Genomic DNA, 25,278 nt, shown 5'->3' on the forward strand with positions numbered 1-25,278 from the left:
AGCAGCTGTTAAAAACTGCTTTTTAGAGTTTGGTTGGACTGTGGTAACTATGATTTTATCAGTTGCTAAAGGAACCCACTTTTGCTTTTAAATTAAGTTGTGCTGACGAGCTAGCAATCACAAAACAGAACACAGGCCCCATAAGTCTCCTGATCTAAGAGTTAGTGGCATTTCGGCCCAATCCAGAGGTTCAAGAAAGTTGATGGAAAAATCAAAATGCAAATTCAAATAGGTGATTGAACTAGAAAACTGTTAAAATGGAAAGAATCTAGTTAATGCAGAGTAAAGAAAGACTAAAAGCAAAAGGCAATTCAATCAATTTAGCATTTAACACTTTTAAGTGTTATGAGCATAACACTTGGTTAAAAACAGTTAATTCTATACTACCATGTGTAGAAATTAATCACAATTGTAAAGAAAGGCCAAAAAAAAAATCCCTCCCATAAATCTTCAGCCAATAATGACAAAGAAACTAAAAGGAACACGGCGGTGATTTTCATTCAGTACCAAAACATCAGGCCCCAGGAGGGCTTTGAGAATGGATTGCAGTTGTTTACACATCCTATGTGAGATTAAGAAAACCTGGAATCTAGGACAATAGTTGATTCCATCCTCCCATCTAAAGCTTTGTCTTAGATTATTAATAAGTCCTAATTATCCATTTTAGCAATACCATGGACTGTGTGTTTATTAAGGTAATCAGATTCCATTGACTAATTTGATATTGCTGCCTTATTCTCCCAGCACTACACAAGACAATATGGACGCCTTTTGGATGCACCTGCCTGCACATTGCCATTGTAATATACAGGAGGAAAGCAGGAATGCACAGTTCCTTAATTCCTGGTGAACACACCTTTTGGTTCTCCTTTGTGAGAGCATTTAGGGCACAGATGTGTGTTTCAGGATGAAATCTGGCCTGTTTTCCTTGTGTAAGACTCCCATACATGTTACCGTAAGCGTTCTATGAAAATCCAGTGGAGTTTTACATAAGTACTTGGTTGTGTTGGAACTATTACTATACCTCTCCCACTGATGGGGTCATGAATTTTAAGACAACACATATTCCATTAGCCAATTCTTGGTGAGTTAAAACCACAGGATCCTGTCCTGGAGATGGTCAGGACACTGACCAGGATTCATTGCTATGGAGCTTTGGGGCCATGCCTGAAATCTTCAAACATGTGACATTTTATAAAGGAGTGAACTTGTTTGAAATGCCATTAACGCTAAGAAGATGCCTAATAATATTTACACTCTAGGGAACACATCCTACTTTCTGCTACCCCCAGGCAGCTGTTGTCAGTAATATGTTATGATTGAAACTGAGGGCAGAATTTGGTCTGAATATAGGAAAAAATGCTTTTTATGCAAGTATGTTTCATTCAGGACAAAAGACCGATTCTACTCCACCAAGTAGCAGCAAAAACATGTGACACAGATACAACATTAATACTTTTGCCAGCAAAAACTACGTAACTTTAGTAGCATCTCTGCAGCATGCTAACCAAGGTTACCAACATGTTGTAGTGCAGTTACCACCACCACATTCCTATGTAATGTTGACTTAACTTCTTTCACAACAAAATCCAAGCCTAAATTTTATTTTAGCATATGTGGGGCTTATGCCCAGGTGCGACTCTCTCCTAGATGGGAGGGTAGATATCGAAAAGAAAAATGTTCCATTTAGGAATTATGTGCTTGCTGAAAACCAGCCACAGAAAGGTGACAGAGGACTGCATTGCAGTGTGGTGACCTTAATAGAAAGGCACCTTCTGAGAGCTGTGCTGATCTGGTTCCCTCTCCTTTAGTCCTAGTGACTGACCTAATCAAACACATGAGCACAGTGCCTTGCTATAGTTTGTTCTGCCACACGTTATTACTTGGTTTGCAGTATTACTGTAGCCACAGTGGTCCCAGGATAGTAGAGAGACAAGGCAGGGGAGGTAAAAGCTTTTACTTACTGGACCAGTTTCTGCTGAGGAAGGAAGCAAGCTTTTGAGCTTACGCAGAACTCCACTTCAGCTTCATAATGTGTTTCTCTCGGCAACGGAAGCTGATCCAATAAAAGATGCACCTTGCCTCTCCATTAATACTTTGTACGGTATCAGATTAAAACAGTAGCGGCTTTACAAAAGGATTTTCAATACACTAAAAAGTGACACATTTGAACAAAATACAATGAAATACAATACACAGCCCACAGAAATCACTGTCATATGATGACAGGTTTCAAAACAATATTTTAAAGAGATAAAAAAGCAGAGGATTAAAAATAAATCAAAAAGGCCAGTATTTTTGGAGGGAATATATAAGCTTGTGCTTCAGGACATAAACCAAATCTCAAATTAACATAAAACTAAATCAGTTAGATTAGGAATAAATAGTCCATACGACCAGGTTATCCTGTAATAGCCTACAGCAGGATTCCTTGCATCTCCCCTGTGAAACAGCTAGTACAGGATGATGTGGGAGATAGGATACAGGATTAGATGGGCCATTGGTTTGACCAAGCAAGGGTATATTCCTGCCTACTGCTGTCCCCAACACAATGGAACCCCTTCCTCAAACAAGAGACTTTGTAGAGTTTTTAAAAGCATGTTTATGTGACTGCACATCAATGTCTGTGTAAAAAGGGTGTTATGACAGTTTATATCACAAAAGTTACAGTAAGAAAAAGCACTTCTTTATGACAGTAATTCACAAATTCACAAGGATCACTTTAATATACAAAGCAATTACTACCATTCTGAAACACAAAGCAGCTAATATGTACATAGTGTTAATAAAATGCATTATAACTCAGTACAATTTTTAAAACACATTAAAAGCACAAAAGATTAAGTAAAAAAAAATTAAAACAGGGATGTTTCTAGAAAAGAGGGAATTATAATAGAAACTTATTTTCCATATCAAGGTTTCTTTGTTTCGTAATTTAACTCTCACAGAAATGATGGGGTTAAAGTTGAAATACCCTGTTTTGTGCTGATAGTTTTGGGTAAGGGATCAGAAATGGGGTGAGATGATCTTTACCCTGCCTTAAATTAAAAAAAACAATAGTTAATAACAAAAATAATAATCATCCTTGCTCTAGAAACCTCCCTGAAAACATTGTTTTAAAAAAATTTCAAATGATAAATCTGCCCTAGAAATGATTTGTTACATGAAAAACTGACACATGGACAAGCCTGCAGCAGGAGATGGGAAGGGGTGGGTGGGACAATGGCTGGTTAGCACCTCTCTCTGCCCCTTCCTTTCCTCACCCCAGAAAGTCCATACAAACAGTAGAATGTCAAATTTCATACAAATTTGCAGTTCGGTAATTTTATTTCTTTTTAAATATAAATAATTTCATTACACACACAAAATGGAGTGGCACCTGGATAAAAATACAACTTGGGTAGAGCATCCTGCTATCGCTCATTCTGAACCTTGTCCATTTGCAGACAGGAACAAGGCTCTTCTTTTACTGGTTCCCCACCCTCTGTTATCCCAGAGATCTAAAAACTTCAGCTGGGACCTGCACTTGCAGTACCAGAATGTGGAAAAGTCGAGGTCTTATTCTGTGCTAGCTAAATTTGCCTGTTCAATTCTCTTCACAAGCCATGATTTCAATATGCTTAAAAATATATTCCAAGCTGGAACACCGGACACACAAATCCTTTTTACAAATTGAATCTGGTCCCTCTTCCCAAATGATGCAGACTTATTTAAGCTGGATGCATCAACATAGCTGAATGGACCAGAGGTGGAAAAAGTACTCCAGAAAGTTTTTTGACTACAAGTACAACTATTTTGGGCGGTAGGAGTGTATGCATGTATAAAAGTCAACACATCCTTCTGGAAAACTACTTGAGTAAAAGTACAAAAAAACCCATGTCTTTGCTCAAGTATCCAGAAGTAAAAGCATCCCATGGCAATCGATGGATACTTCTAAATACTTGAGTACAACTAAGTTTTAACACCACTGTACTTTTACTCAAATAGTTTTCCAGAAGGATCCTTCAACTTTCACTAAGGCTAGGTATACACTCGGGATTAGAGTTGATTGCAGATACACAATTCTAGCTATGCCATTTGAGTAGCTAGAATCGATGTATCAGAATTGACTTTCTTCCCTAGTGTAGCCCAAGCCTCTTTAGTCTCATGCTGATGTCTCTTACTCCATACAGGGGAACAACGGCCAAGCCTAGGAAGGTCGAATTGCCACGTTTACACCAAATGCACAAACTCAAAATCTGAAAGACTGACTGCACCATGTCGAACTTTCCGTAACTACAGATTCACCCTTAATTACGTTTCCCACCAAAGCAGCTGTACTTTTCCTCAAGTAACTTTTTGGGGTATTCTCCCCACCTCTGGAATCTACTTTGAGCCCATGACAGCTGGAATGTCAGGACCAAGGTTTTGTTTTTGTTTTTCTGGCAGAACGCATTGGAATGGAGTGCCCGCACCATTTTCCCATCCTACCTGGGGATCCCACAGCTGAGGCTGCTGGCAAGACTTGAGTTCCAGCACCGTTTTTTCTGGGAAAAAAGCACTGGTCAGGGCCATAATTATACATTAGTCTGAATCATCCAAAACTAGCTTAACTTTTATGATCTATCTAGCTCCCTCTTGGATCAGTGTCTTTCATCACTAGCAAATTCAGAAGGTCAAGGAAACCAGTCCTTACCCACAGTCCATACAAACTGTGAAATTTACAGGATGTATGGAAAGCTTAAATTCCAACGATTCTGGGTAAATCATTAAGTCACATCATTGCCACTGCAAAAAAACAGTTCAGTTGTGCTTTCTTTTTGGTACCTAGAATCTGTAAATCCTGAAACATGCAGCTAGTTCTAAACAGAGGAAAGGGAGCTAAAGCAACTGAAAAGGTTTTACTTTCCCTTCCAAATTAATTCCCCTTTCTCACTTGAGGTCTTTGATCTAGTTAACATGCATTCCATATGTGTTCCTAAGAGAGAGAATTGAGTCCTTACCCTACACCCTGGTTATTTAGCCTGTTGGTACTGCCAGTTCAGATCCCCTGCCATTTTGAGGTAGTGCCAACTAAAAGTTAGGTGCTAACTGACTTCATGCTGAAAGCTCTTCATGAAAAGAGCCAACGGATTTGGGGAGGGAGAGTCACAATCAGGTCTGCAATTATTACTATGTCCGGGTGCTTCTCAAGCAAAATTAATATCCAATTGCTCCATGTTTTTCTTCTTTTTTTTAATGTAAAAGTGCACATTTTATCAAACATTTACAAAGCATCTCAAGTAACAAAAATAAATATACAACCTTTCCTTTAGGTCACTGGTGAATGTTATGTCACTAACTCTGTTCTCAGGGCAAACAACAGCAATACAAACAAGGTCTCAGAAACATAGAGAAACTTTCCTCTGACTGCCACAAGTTCGTGACCACTGATCGTGAACTCACATTAAAATGTTCTAGTTCTTGCTTTAACGTGCAAAAAGCACTGGTTATCTTTTTAAAAAATAAGCAGAGACCAGTTTGAATGAACAGGTGACTGCCTGCAGCAGCTGTCTTCTGGAAGCCCAGATTTAAAAATGGCAGTACAAATTTAGATCAGAAATGGTACATACAGGATGGTTTTTCCTTGTTAAATCAACCTTGATTTTTTCCTGAGTCTTTGTATGGTTCCAAACATCCCACCACCTTTCCAATCAATATTTAGAAGCAGACAAGCCAGTAGGTCTGAGACACAAAGACAAACTATAGAACAACCAAAGGCCTACAGATAGTTTTGTCTTGATGAGAATGACTAGCTGGAATTGTGCTTTCAGATACTAGCAATGCTGCTGGCAACTATCCAAACTGGGTAAAAAAATCGGTCAAATAACAATGAATAGACCCTACCCCAAGAGTTTAAAAAAAAGTCTGACCAATGGTATTTTAATAAAAACCCTTCCAATTGTTTTTGCCTTTGTTATATAGCTGCCAAAGAGACTAAACACAAAAACGAATAATTTTTTTTGGTGGGGAAGAGTTTTTAAACAGTTGTTTACATTATTTCAGAATCTCCATCTAAGAAAAACACAACAGCCTTGAAGGATGAAAAAATATCCTTGAAAATGAATAACTCAACAACAGCACACACACAAAAAAAAAAATCAGTTAAGCGCCTGAATAATGCAGCCCAAACCTACTGAAAAATGTAAACGCACGCACGCACACACACACACACAAAAGTAAAAATTGTTTCTGACTTCAATATACTATAATACTCAGCATTCCTGACTTAAAAGCTCTCAGAGCTGTAGATTATATACTGTATGTGTGTGTTTGTTTATATATATATATATGTATATATATATATATATATGTACATATTATACAAATGTACTTTTTTCCAAGAATATCTAAATTAAGAGAGCACCCTGACAATATGTTAATTGCCTGCTCGGTGCCTTGTTTTGCAAAATAATGACATTACAAAAATTATATTTGAAATCAATTCTTGTTTATTATGAACATAATGGATCTAGCCCTTTCTGGCCCTCTCTTCATTTAAACCAGGCTATCAGTGCTCATGACCGTGAGATATAAAACAAGCTTCCTATTTAGTTTCAGCAGAATTTCTGTTCTAAAGCAAAATGGCCCTAATTTATGAAAGCTGACTATCGCCAACAGCTTGCTATTTGCTACTCAGTAAGTTAATGACATCTGAATGGATTCTGGTATTGTCTTCTCTCTCTTTTTGGCCAACGTGAATAGTAAAGCATAAACTGGTAAACTCAAACCTGGACTTGGTTTAATACGATCATTTTCACTGTTAACTTGTTTCATTTCCATTAAAAAATCCAAATCCCCAAAACTCTCAGTGCTGCATGCACAAAAATAAAGGTTCTTGTAAATCTTTGAGTACTTTAGAATAAGACTTTTTATAATCTGTGTGTGTGTGGGTATGTTTGACCTTAAGATTGATGAGGATCTGGGTTGTTAGTCCAGAAGATTCTATCCACAGGACATATACATTGTGGACTCTAGCAACACCAGGTTTCCCACGCTACTCAATGAATATGATTCTAGTTTGTCCTGGAAGGAGCATCACTGGGGCTAGCAGTTCAATTTCCACAGTCTATGCAGCTCTTGGTGTCCCTTTGATGAGAGACTATTAATGAAGGTGCTAATTAGTGCCAATTGTATCTAAAAGGAACAGAGCTGAGATCAACTAATTTCATGCAGGTTCACCACAAAACCCAAGATTCTGCAAACAGCTGGTTCTATAGTGAGAAATACTCCACTTCATCAGAGTATTTAGAGTTTTTTAATTCTGTTATTACACGTAATTGTTTAAATGAGGCAATCAGTAGTCCACTCCTGCGGTATCATCAGGGATTCTGCTTCTAGCACTAATTCTGAGAAAATGCCATGCATTTATAGTAAACTATTTGTCTAGAGTGGAGGAAAGGGCAAGAATTCACTCCAATACATATTCTCCATGATTAAGAATCTGCCAATTTTAATAAAAGCACAGCGGAGAATTTAGGGCTTTCTGCAAGTTTGCATCACTAAACTCATGAAGTGACCTCTTAATTAAAAAAACAAAAACAAAAACAAAAAACCAAAATCAATCCTCTATTGCTGATAAAAATAGACTATGTATAAAAACTACCTGACAACCTTAGATTTGAAAACTTCTCATAATCATGATACTCATATTACAATTTTGTTTAATTTGACATAGAAACACTTGACCTGAAGTTATGTCTGACCTAAGATTAGACAATAGTGCTACAAATTTAACCTTGCTCTTTGTTAAACCTCTCTGCAGCCAAATGCCCTTTCAAACAAGAAAGCCAAAATCTTTAATACTGCTTACAGCTGTTTGAGTCAATTGCTTGCAGTCTTTTAGGTGTGTTTTATGCTAATGCATCTTGGCTGTCTTACCATTTAAAATTACCTTAAATTTAAAATTTCTTTTGAAACAGATTGAGTGAACAAGAGAAAATATTAGCTAATACTTCACCTAGGTATCAGTACAGACCACAGTCTTGTGTGTATGTCCATATACACAAAGCTTGAAATAACAAACAGGACCTCAGGTCCAGAGCAAATTTATTTAACCACATGATCAAGTTAAAATATCACAGTCTGGCTTTAAAGGGCCCCTAAACACACTAAGCATGATTTCTTTTGACACACAGTGGAAACCCTAATACTGAGTACAGGGTTCCTTCTTTTGAATGTAAGCCACCTACTGTTTCTTGCCATGTATATCTGGGGAAAAACAGCTATTCCCTCAGTGCATACTCAAGGGTCTGATCCCACAAACGTTTGACACGCGAGTAATGTTACTCAATAAGTAAAATGTTTGCTGGATCTGGCTCTTTACATTAAAACCATCCGCCGAATAAATTATGTACATTTATGGTTAGGATGGGCAGGTGAATAGTCAGTATTTTCCCCAAATACAGTTCTCACCCTAAAAATCTCCTGGAAGTGGGAGTCAGTAGGGAATATTTAGTCACATTTGTAGTCCTCATATTTGAAGTTACCTTACAAAGATGACTTGTAAATACAAAGGGAGACCTCAAGGGATTTGAAAAAAGAATTTAGCAAACCTGGTGTTCAACAGAAAGCAATGCAGCTAACCTACTCGTCTGAGAAGAGCTGAGACACTTGGAGGACTCTCCATGTTCATTAATGAATTTATTCATGGAGCTGGTGAATTAGTTGTGTTGGATAAAGGAAAGGAGGGCTCTAAACATTATTCTTGTTTACTATAGAACTGTCTTCTAAATAAAAGCTGTTCACTGTTAGACCTTTGTTTACTTTGAGTTCATTTCCATCCAATATCAAGATGCTTCACTCGGTGATTTCGAGTGTATTCAAAATACTGAACACACTGACACATGCACACATACACCTGCTTCAAGAAGCAACAACTGACCAATAACAGAGCTAGTTTCAATTAAATGGTCTCTGAAGTGTGGAGAAGCTTTTACCAACCCAGAACGTAGAGAGATTATAGATGACACTCCAAAAAAGCCTCCTGGGCTAGTTTAATAATTTTCTCTCCATTTTCTCCAAACTAAGAATTTGTATATGGTGCTCCCCTTGTTTGGCATGCTGCTCATCCGTACATTTGTATTGTTGATAATGAATATGTTAAAACCATGTATCAATTTGGCAACCACTCCTTCTTCATTGCACCATACTTACTTTTTATATATGTGGTCCACAAAGTACTTCAGGCCAAGAGGAAGGGGCTGATTCTGTCCCTAAGGCAATCAAAAGAGGTCAGCACAAACTTGAAATCATACAAAAGAACCTCCCCTCTCCCCCAGTCTTCACAAATGAATATGATTACTTCTTGACAATGGTGCAGGTCGGAGGGGAGCATGAGAAAGAAACCGTTTCTTCTTCTTCTTCATGCTCAGGATAGTTTGGTAATGAAAATAACCTCTTGAGAGGAAGTGGAGGAAGTGTTTGAACATTCACAGTTTAATGCAAAGCACAGATGAATTAAATTCTGTAGCTGCTTTCAGGCAGTTTCGCGCATAGAAAAAAAGAAATGTTTAGAAAATAAAAAGTTTACTTTGTCTTTCTGGCTCTTGGCAAAACCAGTCCGTATCCCACCTTGACAAGGGAAATGGGATCCAAAATTAATCTGATTTGTGGCAGTAAAGGTCCTTAAGTGCTTTCAGCTCCTCAATCAGTGTCTTGTTTTGGTTTTCAAGCACAGCTACTCGGTTTTCTAGACATTTTACATATTCCTTCTTCTTCCTGCGACACTCACGTGCGGCCTCTCTGTAAAGCAAAAAAGGCCATTCAAACCCAGCACGAGAGAGCTTGAGCTGCTTTCAAGCTTGACTGTTCAGGTAAAGCTGCCAAATCAGCATCAGCATTTTTAGAACTTGGCTGTAGAATTAGGGTATTGTAATTCAGGAAGAAATTAAACATAAAACAATTTCTGTCGCTAATCATGAACATATCTAAATCACAAAGATCATTTCAATACACAGCAGCATATAAACTTGAATAAAATTCTCCCTGGTGTAGATCATAACTCTGAACTGTACTGTAACTATGGCATTGTTTGTGTTGAGTACCTCATTTTGCTACCATTTCATAGGGTTCTACAGTAATATGATAAATAAAATACCTGTGTAAGAGTAATGTTCATTTAGTTAACCTCATCCATTTGCTAAGGTACAAGTGAACAATGACAACCATGATAAAATATGCTTAACTTTGTTTAAACAATGAAATAGAAGCTATAATCAAGGCATTGAAGTACTGGTGCTTTACCTGTATCAAACGTTGTTAACAATGCCTTCATTTCACTGATGTTAATATCACTACACTTAATATTTCAGTATCAATACCATATTACAGGATTAATATTCTTAGTAATCACATGGACACACTGCTCGATTATCTTCTGTGTCTAGTGTGTCAATAATGCAGGAACCAAAAAGTGCTCAAGTAAGCCTCAACAAAGCAAGCCGCAGAGCTGCATTGTAAAAACAGGTGCTGCAACCCCCTAACTCAGAGGCCAGCCTGCTAAGTGCGGTGCTGCTACCCGAATGCTAGGATCACAGATGAAAAATACTTCAACAGTGCCAAACTAAGTAAGTGCTATGCCTCCTGGAAGCAATAACACAGAGGTAAAAACTTTACTAGGCCAAAACATCAAAGCGCAAAGGAAAAACAAGTGTCAAAATGCCGCTGTACTGAACTGAAACAACCAGGAGCAAGAACCTCAAAAATGAATAAACGTGTACTGGGCACTGGGCTCTGGGAAAAAGCTGAAGCAACGACAGGCAATATTTACATGCAACCAGGCATCAGCCAGCCTCTGCCCCCCTCTTTGGAGGGGACTTCCAGGGTCAGCCACCAGCTGCGGGAGCTCTGACAGCATGGCTATCATGATCTGGGTCACATGCACAAAGCCTGGGATCTCTGGTGACCCCTTGAGATGGTGGAGTGGGGAGCATGGGTAATAAGGTGGTTCCTACTGCTACAACCTGCCACTTCGGAGTCCAACACAGGTCTGGGAATCAAGCATGGCAGTGCTCATGCCCTGTCGAGGGTGCACTATTTGTTGATCCAAGTAGCCCTAAACCATAATGTTGAGCATGGGAAGAAGGAGCAGGGAGGAGGGGAGAGAATTACTGACTGTCAGTGTCCTGCCTGAGATCACTACAAATATCAAAGATGGGGAAGCTGTCTTTGTAATGTGTAAGGTAATTTCTCTCTCTCTCAGCACCAAGTCTCAAAGCATTGAATGTGAGCATAAATTGCAGTTCAGATGTCTCCCTTTGATGCCCCCAACCCCTTTCTGTCCTATGTATCTGACTTGTCAGTTTTTATTTCAATTTTTTTTTTTGGATCTCTGTTATAAAGCCGTCATGCCATTTAAGGTACAGCGCTACCTCCAGCTCTGAAGAAGTGGGTCTGCTGCATGAAAGCTCATCACCTAATAAATTATTTTGTTAGTCTTTAAGGTGCTTTTTTGTTGTGTTAGGATACAGGCTAACACAGATACCTCTCTGTCACCATTTAGTCCTATGCTTTGTTTCCTGTCTCTTAACCAATTATCAATCAACGAGAGGACTCTTATCTCATGATAACTTACTTTACTTCACAGCTGTTGGTGAGGGACCTTTCTGAAAATCTAAGTACACTATATCTACTGGATCCCCCTTATCCACATGCTTATTGACCCTATCAAAGAAATCTAGGGGATTACTAAAGCATGATTTCCCTTTACAGAAATGACTTCTATACACAATCAACACAAAATTAATACTACACATACCTGTTCTTCATTAGACGCACTTCTCTTTTGCGTGCAGCTTCTTCTGCTGGCTGGGTAGGAAGTGCTGGGGAGGAGGCCATGACCACGCCAGGTGCAATGGTGCTGGTGGGTGCTGTGCGAATTTGGTAGGTTTGCACATCTCCTGAGGCAGCTGAAAGAGAAGTATAGTGTTAGGTTACTCATCACTGTGAGAATTCACTGTTACAATACTGCGTGCATAACTCCTACTCACCAAACTAAGCGTGACCAGATAAAATGAGGCAATGATTCTGGCCTACAATACAGGAAGGTAGAGCGCTATCTGGGGTATCAATGGTAGTTCATGTCTCGTTTGATGTATTTATGGCCGCAATAAGTCTCACTGAAGAGGGCTTAACTTGTGTTTGACAACTAAATTTATTCTGAAGCTGCTGGTCCTACTGTATATTTTTCTTCCCATAGGTTTTTGACTGTTCTATTTTGTGAACCTGCTAAGCAATGTTAAGTTTAGCAAGGTAAGCAGGAAATAAATGTGGTGATCTTCCCAGGCAAACAGTACTTTCTAGGTGCACTCCAACTGTGTGTGTGAAGTGGCAAGGACTGGGGATGGGGGGCAAGAAGAAGGGATGTGCAGAATGCAAGATTTGTATCCACAGCAGGCACAGGTGCAATTTATGCATTAACCTTTGAAACACAGCCCATAGCACATGACTTGGAAATCTACAGCATCTTCACTGGAATACATATTAATGCTTGAAGAAATTGCTTCTTAAAAAAAATCAGACAGATATATTTTCCATATATGTATACATTAATCTTAATGTAGTAATATTCATCAAGAGTTGAAGTTCTCTTCCTTCAATTACTTGAACAAAGAACAAAATCAAAAGCATCACTTTTTAACAACGTATGCTTTGTAGTATCAGGAACAGTATTAAAGTACAACAGTGATTTCTAAATGGAGAGGGCAATAAACTACTAGTAAAGGAAAGTTCCCTTATGGATAGAACATTGTGAATAGGTCTCTGCCCAACAAACTGAAAAACATTCTTAAAACTTAACTTCTAATTTATCGTCTTTGCAGAAAACTACTTGACAGAAATCAGGAACTCTCAAGAAATTTACGTACTAGGTCTTGGGGGAACAGATAACAAACACTCTCTTAAAAGAGTGGAAAGAAAGAAGGTGCGGACAAAGCAAACGTGAACCAGCTTTCAGTAACCAAAACAGAAGCATTAACCTATATACAAAAATATCTTAAGCGTATGCTGAGTGAGAGTAAATGGTGCCAATAAATTACGATTTATATGACTTTTGTCTGGATATTTTAACCTGTTTTCAGAAATTGAACTGCGCCAAAACTGTTAATTCTTTCTCCTGACGTATTTGAGAGAATTCATGTGGCAAGTTAAATTCCCCGGGGACTAAGAGAACACTTGATGAGATTATGGAGTTTTGTACCTTGTACGACAACTTGGTTGCTTGGTACAAGAATCTGTTGTCCATCAGTGGTCTGTGCATATTGTAAAATGGTTGTGCCGGGCTGGGTTGCAGCTGCGTTCGTCATGGTCAATGTCTGGAGGCCCTGTACGCCGTCTGTGCCATTGTTAGCCAGCTGTATTGCTCCTCCTTGGGTAATAGCAACTGAAAACAAGTACATTGGATACAACAGTCAAAAGATTAATTTATTCACCATCTTACATGGCTACTTACAGTTTACAATCTAGCTACAGAAGAACAGTTTGAAATGTTTGATTTAATACCTTGCACAGCTACACACCTTAACAACAGATGTGTCAGTGTAACTGTATTTTACTAGGGGTCGTGCTTCAGCAGTGATCTACTATCGTTTCACTCAGTGCCATAAGGCTGCCTTCTTTCTGACAGACAAAAACATAGACCAAGCTTTGCCACTCCTACCAGTTGCATCCCTAAGATGAGCTACGTCCCTCTCAATTCAGAGTCAAGAATTACAGTATTTACTGAGTTGATGATTTTATCTCATTTTCCTTTCATTTCCTCAATCCACTACTTTCTATCCCAGTATTCAGGTTGCAGTAATTCCCTCCTTCAGCACTTCCAGAGTATTTCTCACTCTTCCATGTATATACCAGGATGTATCCAGCAAAGCAGATACTTCCAAGAACAGTATTTATACATGGACACTAGAAGCGGAGTGTCAGCAATATCATTCTCTAAAAAAATCAAGAGGCAGACGGCAAACAGATCAGGGAGTAACTATAGCACAATACTTTTAAAAGGACACTTGTAAGCGAAGTAAGTCATTTGGTAAGTCTTCTTGCACACTTAACAGTGAGTTCATCAATTTGTTACAGCTGATGACTTAACTATAGTTTTATTTATTGCTGTTATTTTCCCAAGTGATTTGCATCATAGCCATAAAGTGAAATAAATAGAGAAGCTGCATAACAGAAGTTGAAATGTGTTTTGCATTTCAAACAAGGTAATTGAAGCCCTGTTTTTTGTCTATCTGAAAATGTAATTGCTAATTTGTATTTTATATATTGTAAATACTAAACATGAAGCCAAATTATAGAAATTTGCTAAGAAGGCAAATTCTGAAATGTGCCAATAGCTTTCCCCTCTCAAGAAAGTTTTTAAGTAAGCACTCTGATTAATCCCTTTTGTACCTCAAAAAAGTAGAGCATGTACTCTACTAACAGCAGCCAACAGGCCTCATGTATTTTTACACACCCACATCTGCCATGTATAAAAAAAAATCACAACTCTTAGTACACATATACAATCATGGAACAGGATTATTAATAAGGCTTCTTATCTTGCACAAGAGTCAAATTAAATTAGTGTCATTTGGCTTCTTGCACTACACCAGCCCAAACAGTCATGAAAACTGAATTTAATAACTTTTCCTCTTCATCTCTAATTACTACCACCAATAAGGAACATATCTACGTACTGTACTGCCCACTGCTGGTTTGGTAAATTGGAGTTGGCACTGTAACCGTGGTGATGGCAGGTGCTGATGTCTCCTCTTCGGACTTTTCTTCTTCAATTCGCGGCACTCCTGGGGCGTCTGAGGACAAGTCATTCAAAATTTTTCTGGCAAAGACAGCGTGTTGTAGAAATTTTAACCAAAAGTGAAAGTAAAATCAATTCTACTGGCTACTTTGCGCAGGGGAAAACTGAAAAGTGCAGCAAATAAGGAAATAAAATACACAGGATGACAAGAAAAATGAAAGCACACTTTACGCTTTCAGTCGTCAAAAGATGTGAAAAAAAGAAATTAAGAACATTTAATCAAATGTCTTTGTTGCCACCCATCCACAGGCAGAGAAAGTACTCTTGTTTCAGAGGTCACCAAGGCCTAAACTCCAGCTTTCAAAGTGCCATTGGCTCATGCCCTATCATCTGTTCAGGAGACAACACTGCATAGCTGAACAAAAGTCACACAATTAACAGATTACAGAACTGTCCTACTTGAGAAGGTTGTGGGACTCTCAACAGTAACGGGGAAGGAGCAGTTTGGGTTTCATGATTGATTTGGCTAAATTATTAATAGCCAAAATGGTCAAAACATGATGCAATTATAAGAGCCACAGATCTCACGAACTATGACTAGAAGTGATTGGAATAGCTGCCCAACAGGCCAGCGGCCCATAAAGCTTGCGTTTCCCATATATCCTAGCTGCTGCAATTTTACAGATAAATCTCTTTATCAAGAATATGGAGGACTGGCAAACTCTTTTACTGATTGCACGCTTCACCATATGCAACCACAGAAGGCTTGTTTAGGTATCCAGGGAAATGTACATTTTGTTTTGTTTTTGTATGTCATGTCCATTCTATTGTAGATTGTACCTCTAGTTCTCATAAAAAAACAGCTGAAGAGCTGAGGCCCAGATGACATTAAATCTTCCTTTATGGCTTTGGAAGCCACATCTACATATTGCTCTATTGCATGGAGGCTAGTCAGCTACCTAACAATCTAAGACAGAGATAGAAACAGGGCTTTGTTTTTGAAACAAGGAGCTAAATATATCAGGCAGAACTGGAAGGGACCTTGAGAGGTCATTACGTCCAATGCCATGCACCCACAGCAGGACCCAGCACCATCTCTGAGAGATTTTGTTTTAATCTTTTACAATTTTTTTGTTGTTGTTATCAGACTTTGTTAGCAAACAGGAACCCCAACAGAGGATCAGCTCCCCATTTTGCTAAGTTCTACACAGATGAGTAATACAGGTGACAGTCACCTCTCTGCAGAGCCTGCAATGTAGGTACTGGATTGGTGATGAGACAGTGATGAGACATGTGGACAAAAGAAACAAACAAGATGGGGGACTGGGAAGATAAGATAACGATAAAACTGAACAGCACGTAATAGAAAAGTAGAAACTACATCTCACCAACTATGCCAGATAGGTATGATTTGTAGCTACTGTGGCAGAAGTAAAGTTTTAAGAAGGAATTTCAAAGATGATACAGTAGTGGCTTTACAAATTTAGATGGGGAGTTTCTCTCATGCACATGAGGTGGCACGGAAAAAGTGCAAGGTGCCAGAGGAAAGAATGGACAAGGCAAGGTGAAGGTGGCACCAAAGAGCTGGTTACGGCTTCCTGATTCTATAGGCCTATAGGCCAGCCTAACCCCAGATGTAAATTACAGCATCCTGGACTTTGCTAGCTGAGAATTGGCAGAACAGCGCTGTATTCTGGTTCCCAGCCTTCCTGTCCCAACACCACCCTTCAGCTGGGGTTAGGAGGCTGACTGGCACAGGAGCCAGGTGCATTTACTTTACTTCAGTTAAGTCTCCCCGATCTAAATGGTACATACAAGTGGGTTTAAGGTGAACAGAATCTCTGCCCAAATGACTTCCCTCAAGGCTGCTGATGGAGGTCTAAATCTTGGATTAGAAGGCACAAGTCCACTCTTCTCAGTGCTCTCCCTTGTTCACTAAATTCTGTTGCCTCCTTACTTTCCATTGCCCTTTCCTTATGGTCAGAGATCATACGGGCAACTCAACAACAGGAGAAAGGTCAACTGCAGACAAGCTAACTAGGCAAAAGTCTGTGGCAGACTTAACACCAGTAGAGGTGCCCTCCACAGCAGGGGTGTGACATTTTGTAAGGGGGTAAGCGCAGTGTGACTGGCTCTCCTCCGCTCCCCTGCACCTTTCACTGCCTCCCCAGCCTTCTACTTCCTTCTTCTTAATTCCCTGAGGAGTGGCAGGGGCAGCTGCTGAGTTCCTGGCTTGACAAGGTATCCTCCTGGGGTCCTCCTCCTGAGCAACACCATGGAGCCTCCCAGCACCCCCTTCCTGAGTGTACCACCCCCTTTCTGAGCACCCCATCCATCCCTTCCTTTGGTCCTCCCACAGGCTGGAGGGGCCTCAGCTAACTGCAGGGCTGACAATGGGGGTATGACCTAAAAAGTTTGCTCATCCCTGCTCTACAGCAACAACCCTGGGCCCTGGCAAAATCTAGAGCTCTGCAGGCCTGGCTTTAACGGACTCACAACGGCCAGCTCTGAATGGCTGTACAATCGAACACAGAATAACCTGAATACTTCAGAAAAAACGGGTAACAAATTTTCAAACCAAGTGACTGGCTTATATTTTGAAGTGAATTTTCACAAAAAAAAAGCTAGAAACTTTTTGTTGATTTTTCACAAGTGTTGGTCACCCACAAATCACTTTGACGCTGACAGACGCTATGGCTTATTAAAATTGCATCGTTCATATGTTTTAAGATGAAAGGTGAGATTCTCATTTTTAGGCCCCCCAAATCAGAGATTTAGTGGGTATATAATTATTGGTCCCAAAGCCAGTTCCGATCCAAAGAAGTGATTCCAGTGCTGTCTCCATGTCTGCTGAAGACGTAGGCCCAGCACATGTTCTCAGGGTGCAGGGCTCAATCTAAACCTTCACATGCCGAAGTAAGAACACATGTCAGTTTCTGCACACCAAAATGAATTTTAGAATGGAATTACATATCGGCAATTGCTCCATGGTATGGAATATTTAAAATTAATTCATTGCTCAGAGACATGAAAAAAAAAATTCAACCCTGCCAGAATATTCTTTGAAACATTCATGGGAATTTACTAAAGCTAGAAAGACACAAATCTCTGATTTGAAGGAAAACTCTAGCTGTTTTCTGCGTAAGTGCTTGCCATGCAAGTCAGAGAGGCCCTGAGCTAGCACTGTCATACCCAAGACATTCTTGATTTCCAGCACTTTGGAGAGAATCCTTGTAAACTAACGGGACTAGCCCACTTCCCTCTCGGTTGGGCACCTGCAGCCTGTTTATTAACTAGGCTCCCCCCAGAAGCAAGACAAATTTTAAGAAATCCTACCTACAGTAGTTTTTATGAGCCACACAATGTCATATTTTCACTGAGAGTCTCAGGTGAAGGAAAAAATTAATTCTGACTATTGCTCGTGTTTCTACATTACAACAAACAGAAAAGCTGATTTACAGATAAGCCAGAAAATACAGTGGCATCCTACCTGCTCGTTTCAATGGTGCACCAAATTTTAAATATCTGTTCAAGTGACTTCTACCACAATAGTATCTAAACATTCTACACATAGATTTCTTAAGCATTCAGCTTATTCTCAATTGATTTTCTTTGCCCTCTCTCTCCATAAAAGCACACTTTTTACACACACACCCCCTCCATCCATGTCTTATTCTGCTTATTTTCCTGGCATCCTGTCAGATATTGTTCATGGAAAAATGCCACTGGAGAAATATTCTTTTAAAAAGGTAGCTCTCAGGTTAACTGCCAAAACAATCTGTCTACCCATTTGCTGAATAAATGCACCACGCAAAACGCTTCCGCTTTTACCATCCATACCTGTAGGAGGGTCGTCTGGAAAGGATCTCTCTGCGTTTTTGTGAATCTGTGACGCTATCCACTGACTCCTGTGAATCTTCACTTTCTGCAATAGTGGATATCTGTACATAAGAACAGAATAAATTTACCATTGCAAGCAAGTTTAACAAACCAATTCTAAGCTAAAAAAAATCTACCATTACAAGCAAATTTTCTCCACATGCGACAGACATTACCAGGTTATACACAGAACCCTGACCTAGGAAACTGAAAGTAATAATTGATCAATTGTTAAGGAATACATATATGCTGAAAGTCAGACATCTAGCTTTGGACATGTATTTAACAATTAAGGCACTCAAATAAGCGAATATATAAAGGGCAAATTATTATAAATAATGATTCCATCCTCTTTTTTGTCTTTCCATAACTCCTTCCTCACATCCTGCTTCAATCAAATCCAAAGAAACAAAGCTAGGCAGACAGTCAGGCCTGAAGCCACAATAACTAGAAGCAACATGGGATTGAAAGCAAAAGGTGTGGGGAGAAAGGGAATGAGGAGTACAGTTGTGACAGAACTAATTAGAAAACTCTACAAGGATATGGAGGTCTTGCAGCTGCCCTTCCTAGTTTTACTTTATATACTTGGTGCTTAAGGCGTCTCACTTGATGACATACTGAAGGCTTATACAACCACAGCAAACAAATACTGGACTCTAAATACCATCATTTCAAATACATTTTTGCATTTCACCCTCCAACACTTCTTTATCAATTGCTTATCTTGAATCACTAAAGACAGAAGAGTGCCACTTACCATGTGAAAATTGTGAAATTCCAGATTTATAACAGGATGATAGAATCATAAGGTTGGAAGAGACCTCAGGATGTGATCAAGTCCAACCCCCTGCTGAAAGCAGCATCAATCCCAAATAAATCATTCCAGCCAGGGATTTGTCAAGATCAGAATTAGACCTCTAAGGAAGGAGATTCTACCACCTCCCTAGGTAACCCATTCCAGAGCTTCACCGCCCTCCTACTGAAACAGTTTTTCCTAATATCCAACCTAGACCTCACCCCAAGGCAATCTGATACCATTGCTCCTTGTTCTGTCATCTGTCATCACTGAGAACAGTCATTCTCCACCGTCTTTGGAACTCCCTTTCTGGTAGCTGAAGGCTGCTATCAAATCCCCTCTCACTTTTCTCATCTGTAGACCAAATAAGCCGAAATCCCTCAGCCTCTCCTCAGAAGTCATGTGCTCCAGCCCCATAATAATTTTTGTCACCCTCCACTGGACTCTCTCCAGTGCATCCAACATCTTTTCTTTGACGGGAGCCTCAGAATTGGATGCACTTCTCCAGATGCAGCCTCAGTGGTGAAAAAAAGGGAACATCACTTCCCTAGATCTTCTGGCAATGCTCCTACCAATGCACCTCAGTTTGGGGTGAGCCTACTTGCTTGCAAGAGCACCTTGTTGGCTCATATCCAGCTTCTCATCCACTGTTGACCTCAGCTTCTTTTCTACAGAGCTGCTGATTAGCCAGTTGGTTCCCAGCCTGTAGCAGTGCTTGGGATACATCTGCACCTGTCCTTGTTGAACCTCATCAGATTTCTTTGTTTTGGTTTCCCTGGATCCTAACCCTACTCTCCAGGATATTAATCTCTCCCTCTAGGTTACTGTCATCTGCAAATTTGCTGAGGATGCAATCCACCCCCTCATCCATGTCAATACAAATGTTCAACAAAACTGGCCACAAAACTAACCCTTGGGGTATGCTGCTTTATACTGGATACTGAAAAGCTAGTCAGCTTTCTATCCACCTTACATCCCATTTATCCATACTTCTCTAACTTGCTGGCAAGGACACTGTGGGAGACCATACTAAAAGCTTTGCTGAAGTCAAGGTATTTTATGCCCACTGCCTTTCCCACATCCACAGGGTCAGTTATCTTGTCACAGAAGGCAATCCAGTGGGGCAAGCATAACTTGCCCTTGGTGAATCCATATTGACTATTCCTGATCACTTTCCTCTTCTCCAAGTGCTTCAAAATGGATCCCTTGAGGATCCCCTCCATGATTTTTCCAGGGACTGAGGTGAGGCTGTCTGGTCTGCAGTTCCCCAGATTATCCTTCTTCTTTTTGTTAAAGATGGGCTCTACATTTACCTTTTCCCAATCACCAGGGACCTTCCCTGATCGCCACAAATTGTCAAAGATAACGGCCAATGGTTCTGCACTCACAGCAGCCAACTCTCTCAGCAACCTTGAATGCAGTTGATCCAGTCCCATGAATATACGTACGTCCAGCTTTTTAAATCAGTTCTTAACCTGTTGTTTCTCCACTGAGGGCTGCTCACCTCCATCCCATATTGTGCTGCCTAATGCAGCACTCAGAGCAGACCTTGCCTGTGAAGACAGAGGCAAAATAAATATTGAATACTTCAGCTTTTTCCACATCATTTAACTAGGTTACTTCCCTCATTCAGTGAGGGTCCCACACCTTCCCTGACCAGTCTTCTATTGCTACCATGCCTGTAGAAACCTTTCTTGTTCCCTTTCACATCCCTTGCTAGCCGCAACTTCAACTGCGCTTTGGACTTCCTGATCGCACCAGTGTGCTCAAGGAACATATTTATACTCTTCCTTAGTCGTCTGTCCAAGTTTTCATTTCTTGTTCGCTTCCATTTTGCGTTTAAGATGATCAAAGATTTCTTTGTTAAGCCAGCCTCGTTACCTACCATATTTGCTTATTTTACTACACACTGGGCTGGTGTACTTCTGTAACTTTTGTAAACTTTCTTTAAAATACAGCCAACCCTCCAGAATGCCTTTCCCCTTCATGTTAGTGTCCAAGGGACCCTGCCCATCAGTTCTGTGAGGGAGTAAAAGTCTGCTTTTTGGAAGTCCAGGGTCTGTGTTTTGCTGTTCTCCTTTCTTCCTTTTGTTAGGATCCTGAATTCGACCATCACCCACATTTGCTTCCTCTACCAATTCCTCCCTGTTTTTGAGCGCCAGGTTGAGCTGAGCACAGCCCCTGGTGGGTTCCTTCAGTACCTGCACCAGAAAGTTCTCCCCAGCATTCTCCAGAAACTTCCTCGGTTGTCTGCGTACTGCTGTATTAGTCTCCCAACAGATGTTAGGGTGACTGAAGTCTCCTATGAGAACCAAGGCCTGTGATCTGGAAGCTTTTGTTAGTTGTCCGAGGAAAGCCTCATCTACCTCATCCACCTGTTCAGGTGCCCTATGTCAGAACCTCACCACAACATCACACTTGTTGCTCTGAACTCTAAACCTAACCCACAGAGTCCATTACCAGCTTTTCTCCAGTTTCATACTGGGGCTCTGAGAAATCATATTGCTCTCCTACATACAGGGCAACTCCACTGCCTTTTCTCCCTGCCTGCCTTTCCTGAAGAGCTGATATCCTTCCATGACAGTGCACCAATCATGTGAGACATCCCACCAAGTCTCTGTTATTCCAATCACATCATAGTTCCTTAACCGTGCCAGGACTTCCAATTCTTCCTGCTTGTTTCCCAGGATTCTTGCATTTGTATACACACACCTAAGATAACTAGATAATTTCCCTACTTTCACAGTACAGATCAAGGATCCTCCTCTGTTGCACCTTTCTTCTTATGTCTTCTTCCATCATTCCACTTCACCCCTAAATTCAAACTTCAGTGGTCTGCGGCAGGTAGAGGCTGCCAAAAGTGTAGAACAGCAGCAATCCAAGGAAATAAACAAGATCGTTTTAAAGGATGAGAAGTCACCTAATTTTTTAAAATTAATACTGATTTAAATACCTCTCTAAAAATCTCCAAAGTTAGCTTTTAATTTTGTTTAGTTCTCATCTTTGTGGGTTCCCAATACTAGAGGTCCTATGTGATTATTAACAACCTAAATCACTCCTCTTTCCATGTTCAGCAACACTTGATTTAAGAGGTACATTAAAATGTTGCTCAGAGAAGGAACCACTGGACTATTGAAGCTTTTCCTACTAAATCTTTAAACAGTCTCGAGATTGGCTTTTCATTTCATGAATCATGAGCTGTATCGTCTTTCTTTGCTCATAAAGCATCAAGCAATTATAATGGTTTACAAAGTTAACGTTCAAAACCTGATTAAAGTCACTTTAATAAAGTACATAGCACCTACTCTTAGGGTCCATTAACCTGCAATCTGCCGAAGGTAGAAACATGCATGTAAATCAGTACAAATATTTTCTGAGAAGTAGACACTCTGATCCCTGAACATCAGCCACATTAGTAGTTCAGCAATCTCTAAAAAATGTGTTGTTCATTTCAGATATAGACATGTGACATCTTAGAAGTCACCAAAAAGTCAGACAAAAAAAAGGTCTAGTAAATGTTCACCTTAAAGCACGTAAAAACCAGATATAGAAATAAAAACAGCAAAAAGCACATCCTAATAGGATTACATTCAATAAGCAAGTTCTAGAGGGAAATGAAAACTCACTTATGTACGGAAACAAAAAGCAGATAAGCCATAAAGAGAAAGACAAAAGTAATGGGATAACAAGCACAGTACAGATTCTCCCTTAAACATATTCTAAGTTGACATGATACAGGACACACATACATTTGATAAAGGTGAACTGATTAAGGCTATACAGAATGCATTGAGTTCTAAGTCTGATATTCTTTAACACATACTTGAACTGTCTGGACCTGTGGAGACTGAATAACTGATGGCTGGGCTGCCTGAATAACTCCATGGACTTGAACTGTCTGCCCATTAGGCAACTGCACTAAGGTCACGGTTGGCGCAGAAGATGTTGCATGAGCTGCTGGCATAGATACCTACAAAAAAAAAAAGAGATGAAATATATATTAGATTGTTGCAACATCTGATTATTTGACTACCAAGACTATTTTCAGCAGTTAAAGGATGATGATGCTTCTCCTAGAAAGGGCTCTGGCAACCCAAACTGCTTAAAAGGCACACACAAACACATAAAAACCATAACTGTGTCTATGCCTACCATCATGTCCTAAATTATACATTAATCTGTAGAAGAATATTCTCTTGACTCTAAATTTCTTGTTCTAAAACCAACGCCAAGAAATGAAGAAAACCCCTCTATTTTGAAGTAATGTAATCAAATCATAATATGCATCCGCTCCTTGCAGCAATTAAATATTCTTCAGAACTGTGACTATTCCTACAGGTGTTGCTGACTCACCAGTAGAAATATACAGGAGAGAGCTATTTTTGTTTTCAGACTAGAAAATGCAGGAGAATACTTGCCAACTAATAAAAGTCATAATTAGTTAGCGAGTCAAATTTTCAGACTAGGAGAGTATAAACCACAAAGGTTATCAAACAAAATAGTTGGGGAGTCATAGGACACTAGACCTCCAGAAGTCCTTTTAAATAAAGCCTACAGACCAACTGTTCAAACAGTCATGCTTCCAATGGAAACACGTGACTTCTAGGTAGTCACTTCAATGCTATACTGCAGGGGCAGGGAACTTATGGCCCACAGGCTGGCCTAAATCCAGCTGAGAGCCTTGGGGCTCTGCCTCCCCCACCCGCCCAAGCACCATGGCTGAAGCGACACCACCGCAGTGGGGTGAAGGAGAAGCCCTGAGCCTCACAGGCTCAATCCAGGGCCTGATCTGGCCTGCAGACTCTACCTGGCAGGGGGGAAGCAGCTTCTGTGCTACAAGTAAGCACTCAGCCGGAGGCGTTTCCCTGAAGCATACAGAGCTATGCGGAGCCACATGCATGACCCCAACTGTGCCAAGTAGACCCCGCGCCACCATCCCCTGCCCCTCCTGCCCAGACCAACTCCTCCTGCACCCACTTCTGCCTAGCCCCTCCCCACACTTACCCTGCTCATATACCCCTCTTCCAGACCTCACCCTCCCACCCCCGGTCCACTCCTGCACCCTTCCTCCTGCCCAGGAGCTCCATACTGCACTCCCTCTCCAGACCTCACCTCCATCCCCAGTCCCTTCCTACAGCCCACTTCCTGCCCAAACTCTGCATCCACGCTGCCATACGCTCTGCACCCTACCTCACACCCAGTCCCCACACCTCCAGCCAGCTCCTGCATTCTATCCCCAGCCCAGACACTGCACCCCAAGATCACTCCTGCACCCTGCCTCCTGACCAGACCCCCACATCTCCATCCCAGCATGCTCCTGCCAGCCCCACCCCCACATACTGAACCCCCTCATTTCTGGACCCACCCAGAGCCTGGGGGGGGGCCCACAAAATCTATTAGCTCCATTATTTCTAAGCTCTGGGGTGGGGCTTGAGGGTAGCAAGGTGAATGTCTTTTATTTCTGCATCTCAGGTGCAATCTGCAGCTGAAATTAGGAGCTTCTCTAGCATAGCACAATGTGGGGACAACTGTTCCCTGTCAGTTGGAAAAAGGGTAATGAAATTTCTGGGTGACAAGCTTCTCAGGCAGTAGGAATCTGACCTTGCAAAACAACCCTTTTTAAATTTAATTTTAAAAGCAAATTAAGTTCCATCATTATGTGGCCTTATTAATAATGAACACAGCCGACTAAAGCAGTTCTTGCCAATGAAAGCAAGGCTGATCAAGCGAAGGCTGGTCTGTCGTTAAGCTAAGCCAACAACTGATGATGACTTCAGCAGATGTTCCCGACTCATACCTTACGGAACCAGTTTACTTTATTCAAAATAGGAAGTATAACTTTCCTTTC

General features: G+C 40.5%; 1 protein-coding gene across 5 annotated transcripts in view; it reads right to left on the reverse strand.

The window, feature by feature from the left end:
• Positions 1 to 2,596: 2,596 nt before the first annotated feature.
• Positions 2,597 to 25,278, reverse strand: part of CREB1 (cAMP responsive element binding protein 1) — a 46,689-nt gene continuing 24,007 nt past the window's right edge. For 3 of the 5 annotated variants that reach the window (XM_075001998.1, XM_075001996.1, XM_075001997.1), the window contains 6 exons: positions 23,254 to 23,400; positions 18,596 to 18,696; positions 14,694 to 14,836; positions 13,217 to 13,399; positions 11,777 to 11,927; positions 2,597 to 9,762 (listed from right to left, as the gene is read on the reverse strand). In XM_075001998.1, coding sequence (XP_074858099.1) covers positions 9,618 to 9,762; positions 11,777 to 11,927; positions 13,217 to 13,399; positions 14,694 to 14,836; positions 18,596 to 18,696; positions 23,254 to 23,394 — 864 coding nt within the window. In that variant the 5' untranslated portion in view covers positions 23,395 to 23,400 and the 3' untranslated portion in view covers positions 2,597 to 9,617. The remainder of the gene's footprint in view (positions 9,763 to 11,776; positions 11,928 to 13,216; positions 13,400 to 14,693; positions 14,837 to 18,595; positions 18,697 to 23,253; positions 23,401 to 25,278) is intronic. The other 2 variants (XM_075002001.1, XM_075001999.1) reach the window with 1 other exon arrangement.

The sequence above is a fragment of the Carettochelys insculpta genome, chromosome 8, assembly GCF_033958435.1.
Source record: "Carettochelys insculpta isolate YL-2023 chromosome 8, ASM3395843v1, whole genome shotgun sequence".
In the NCBI taxonomy this organism is placed as follows: domain Eukaryota; kingdom Metazoa; phylum Chordata; order Testudines; family Carettochelyidae; genus Carettochelys; species Carettochelys insculpta.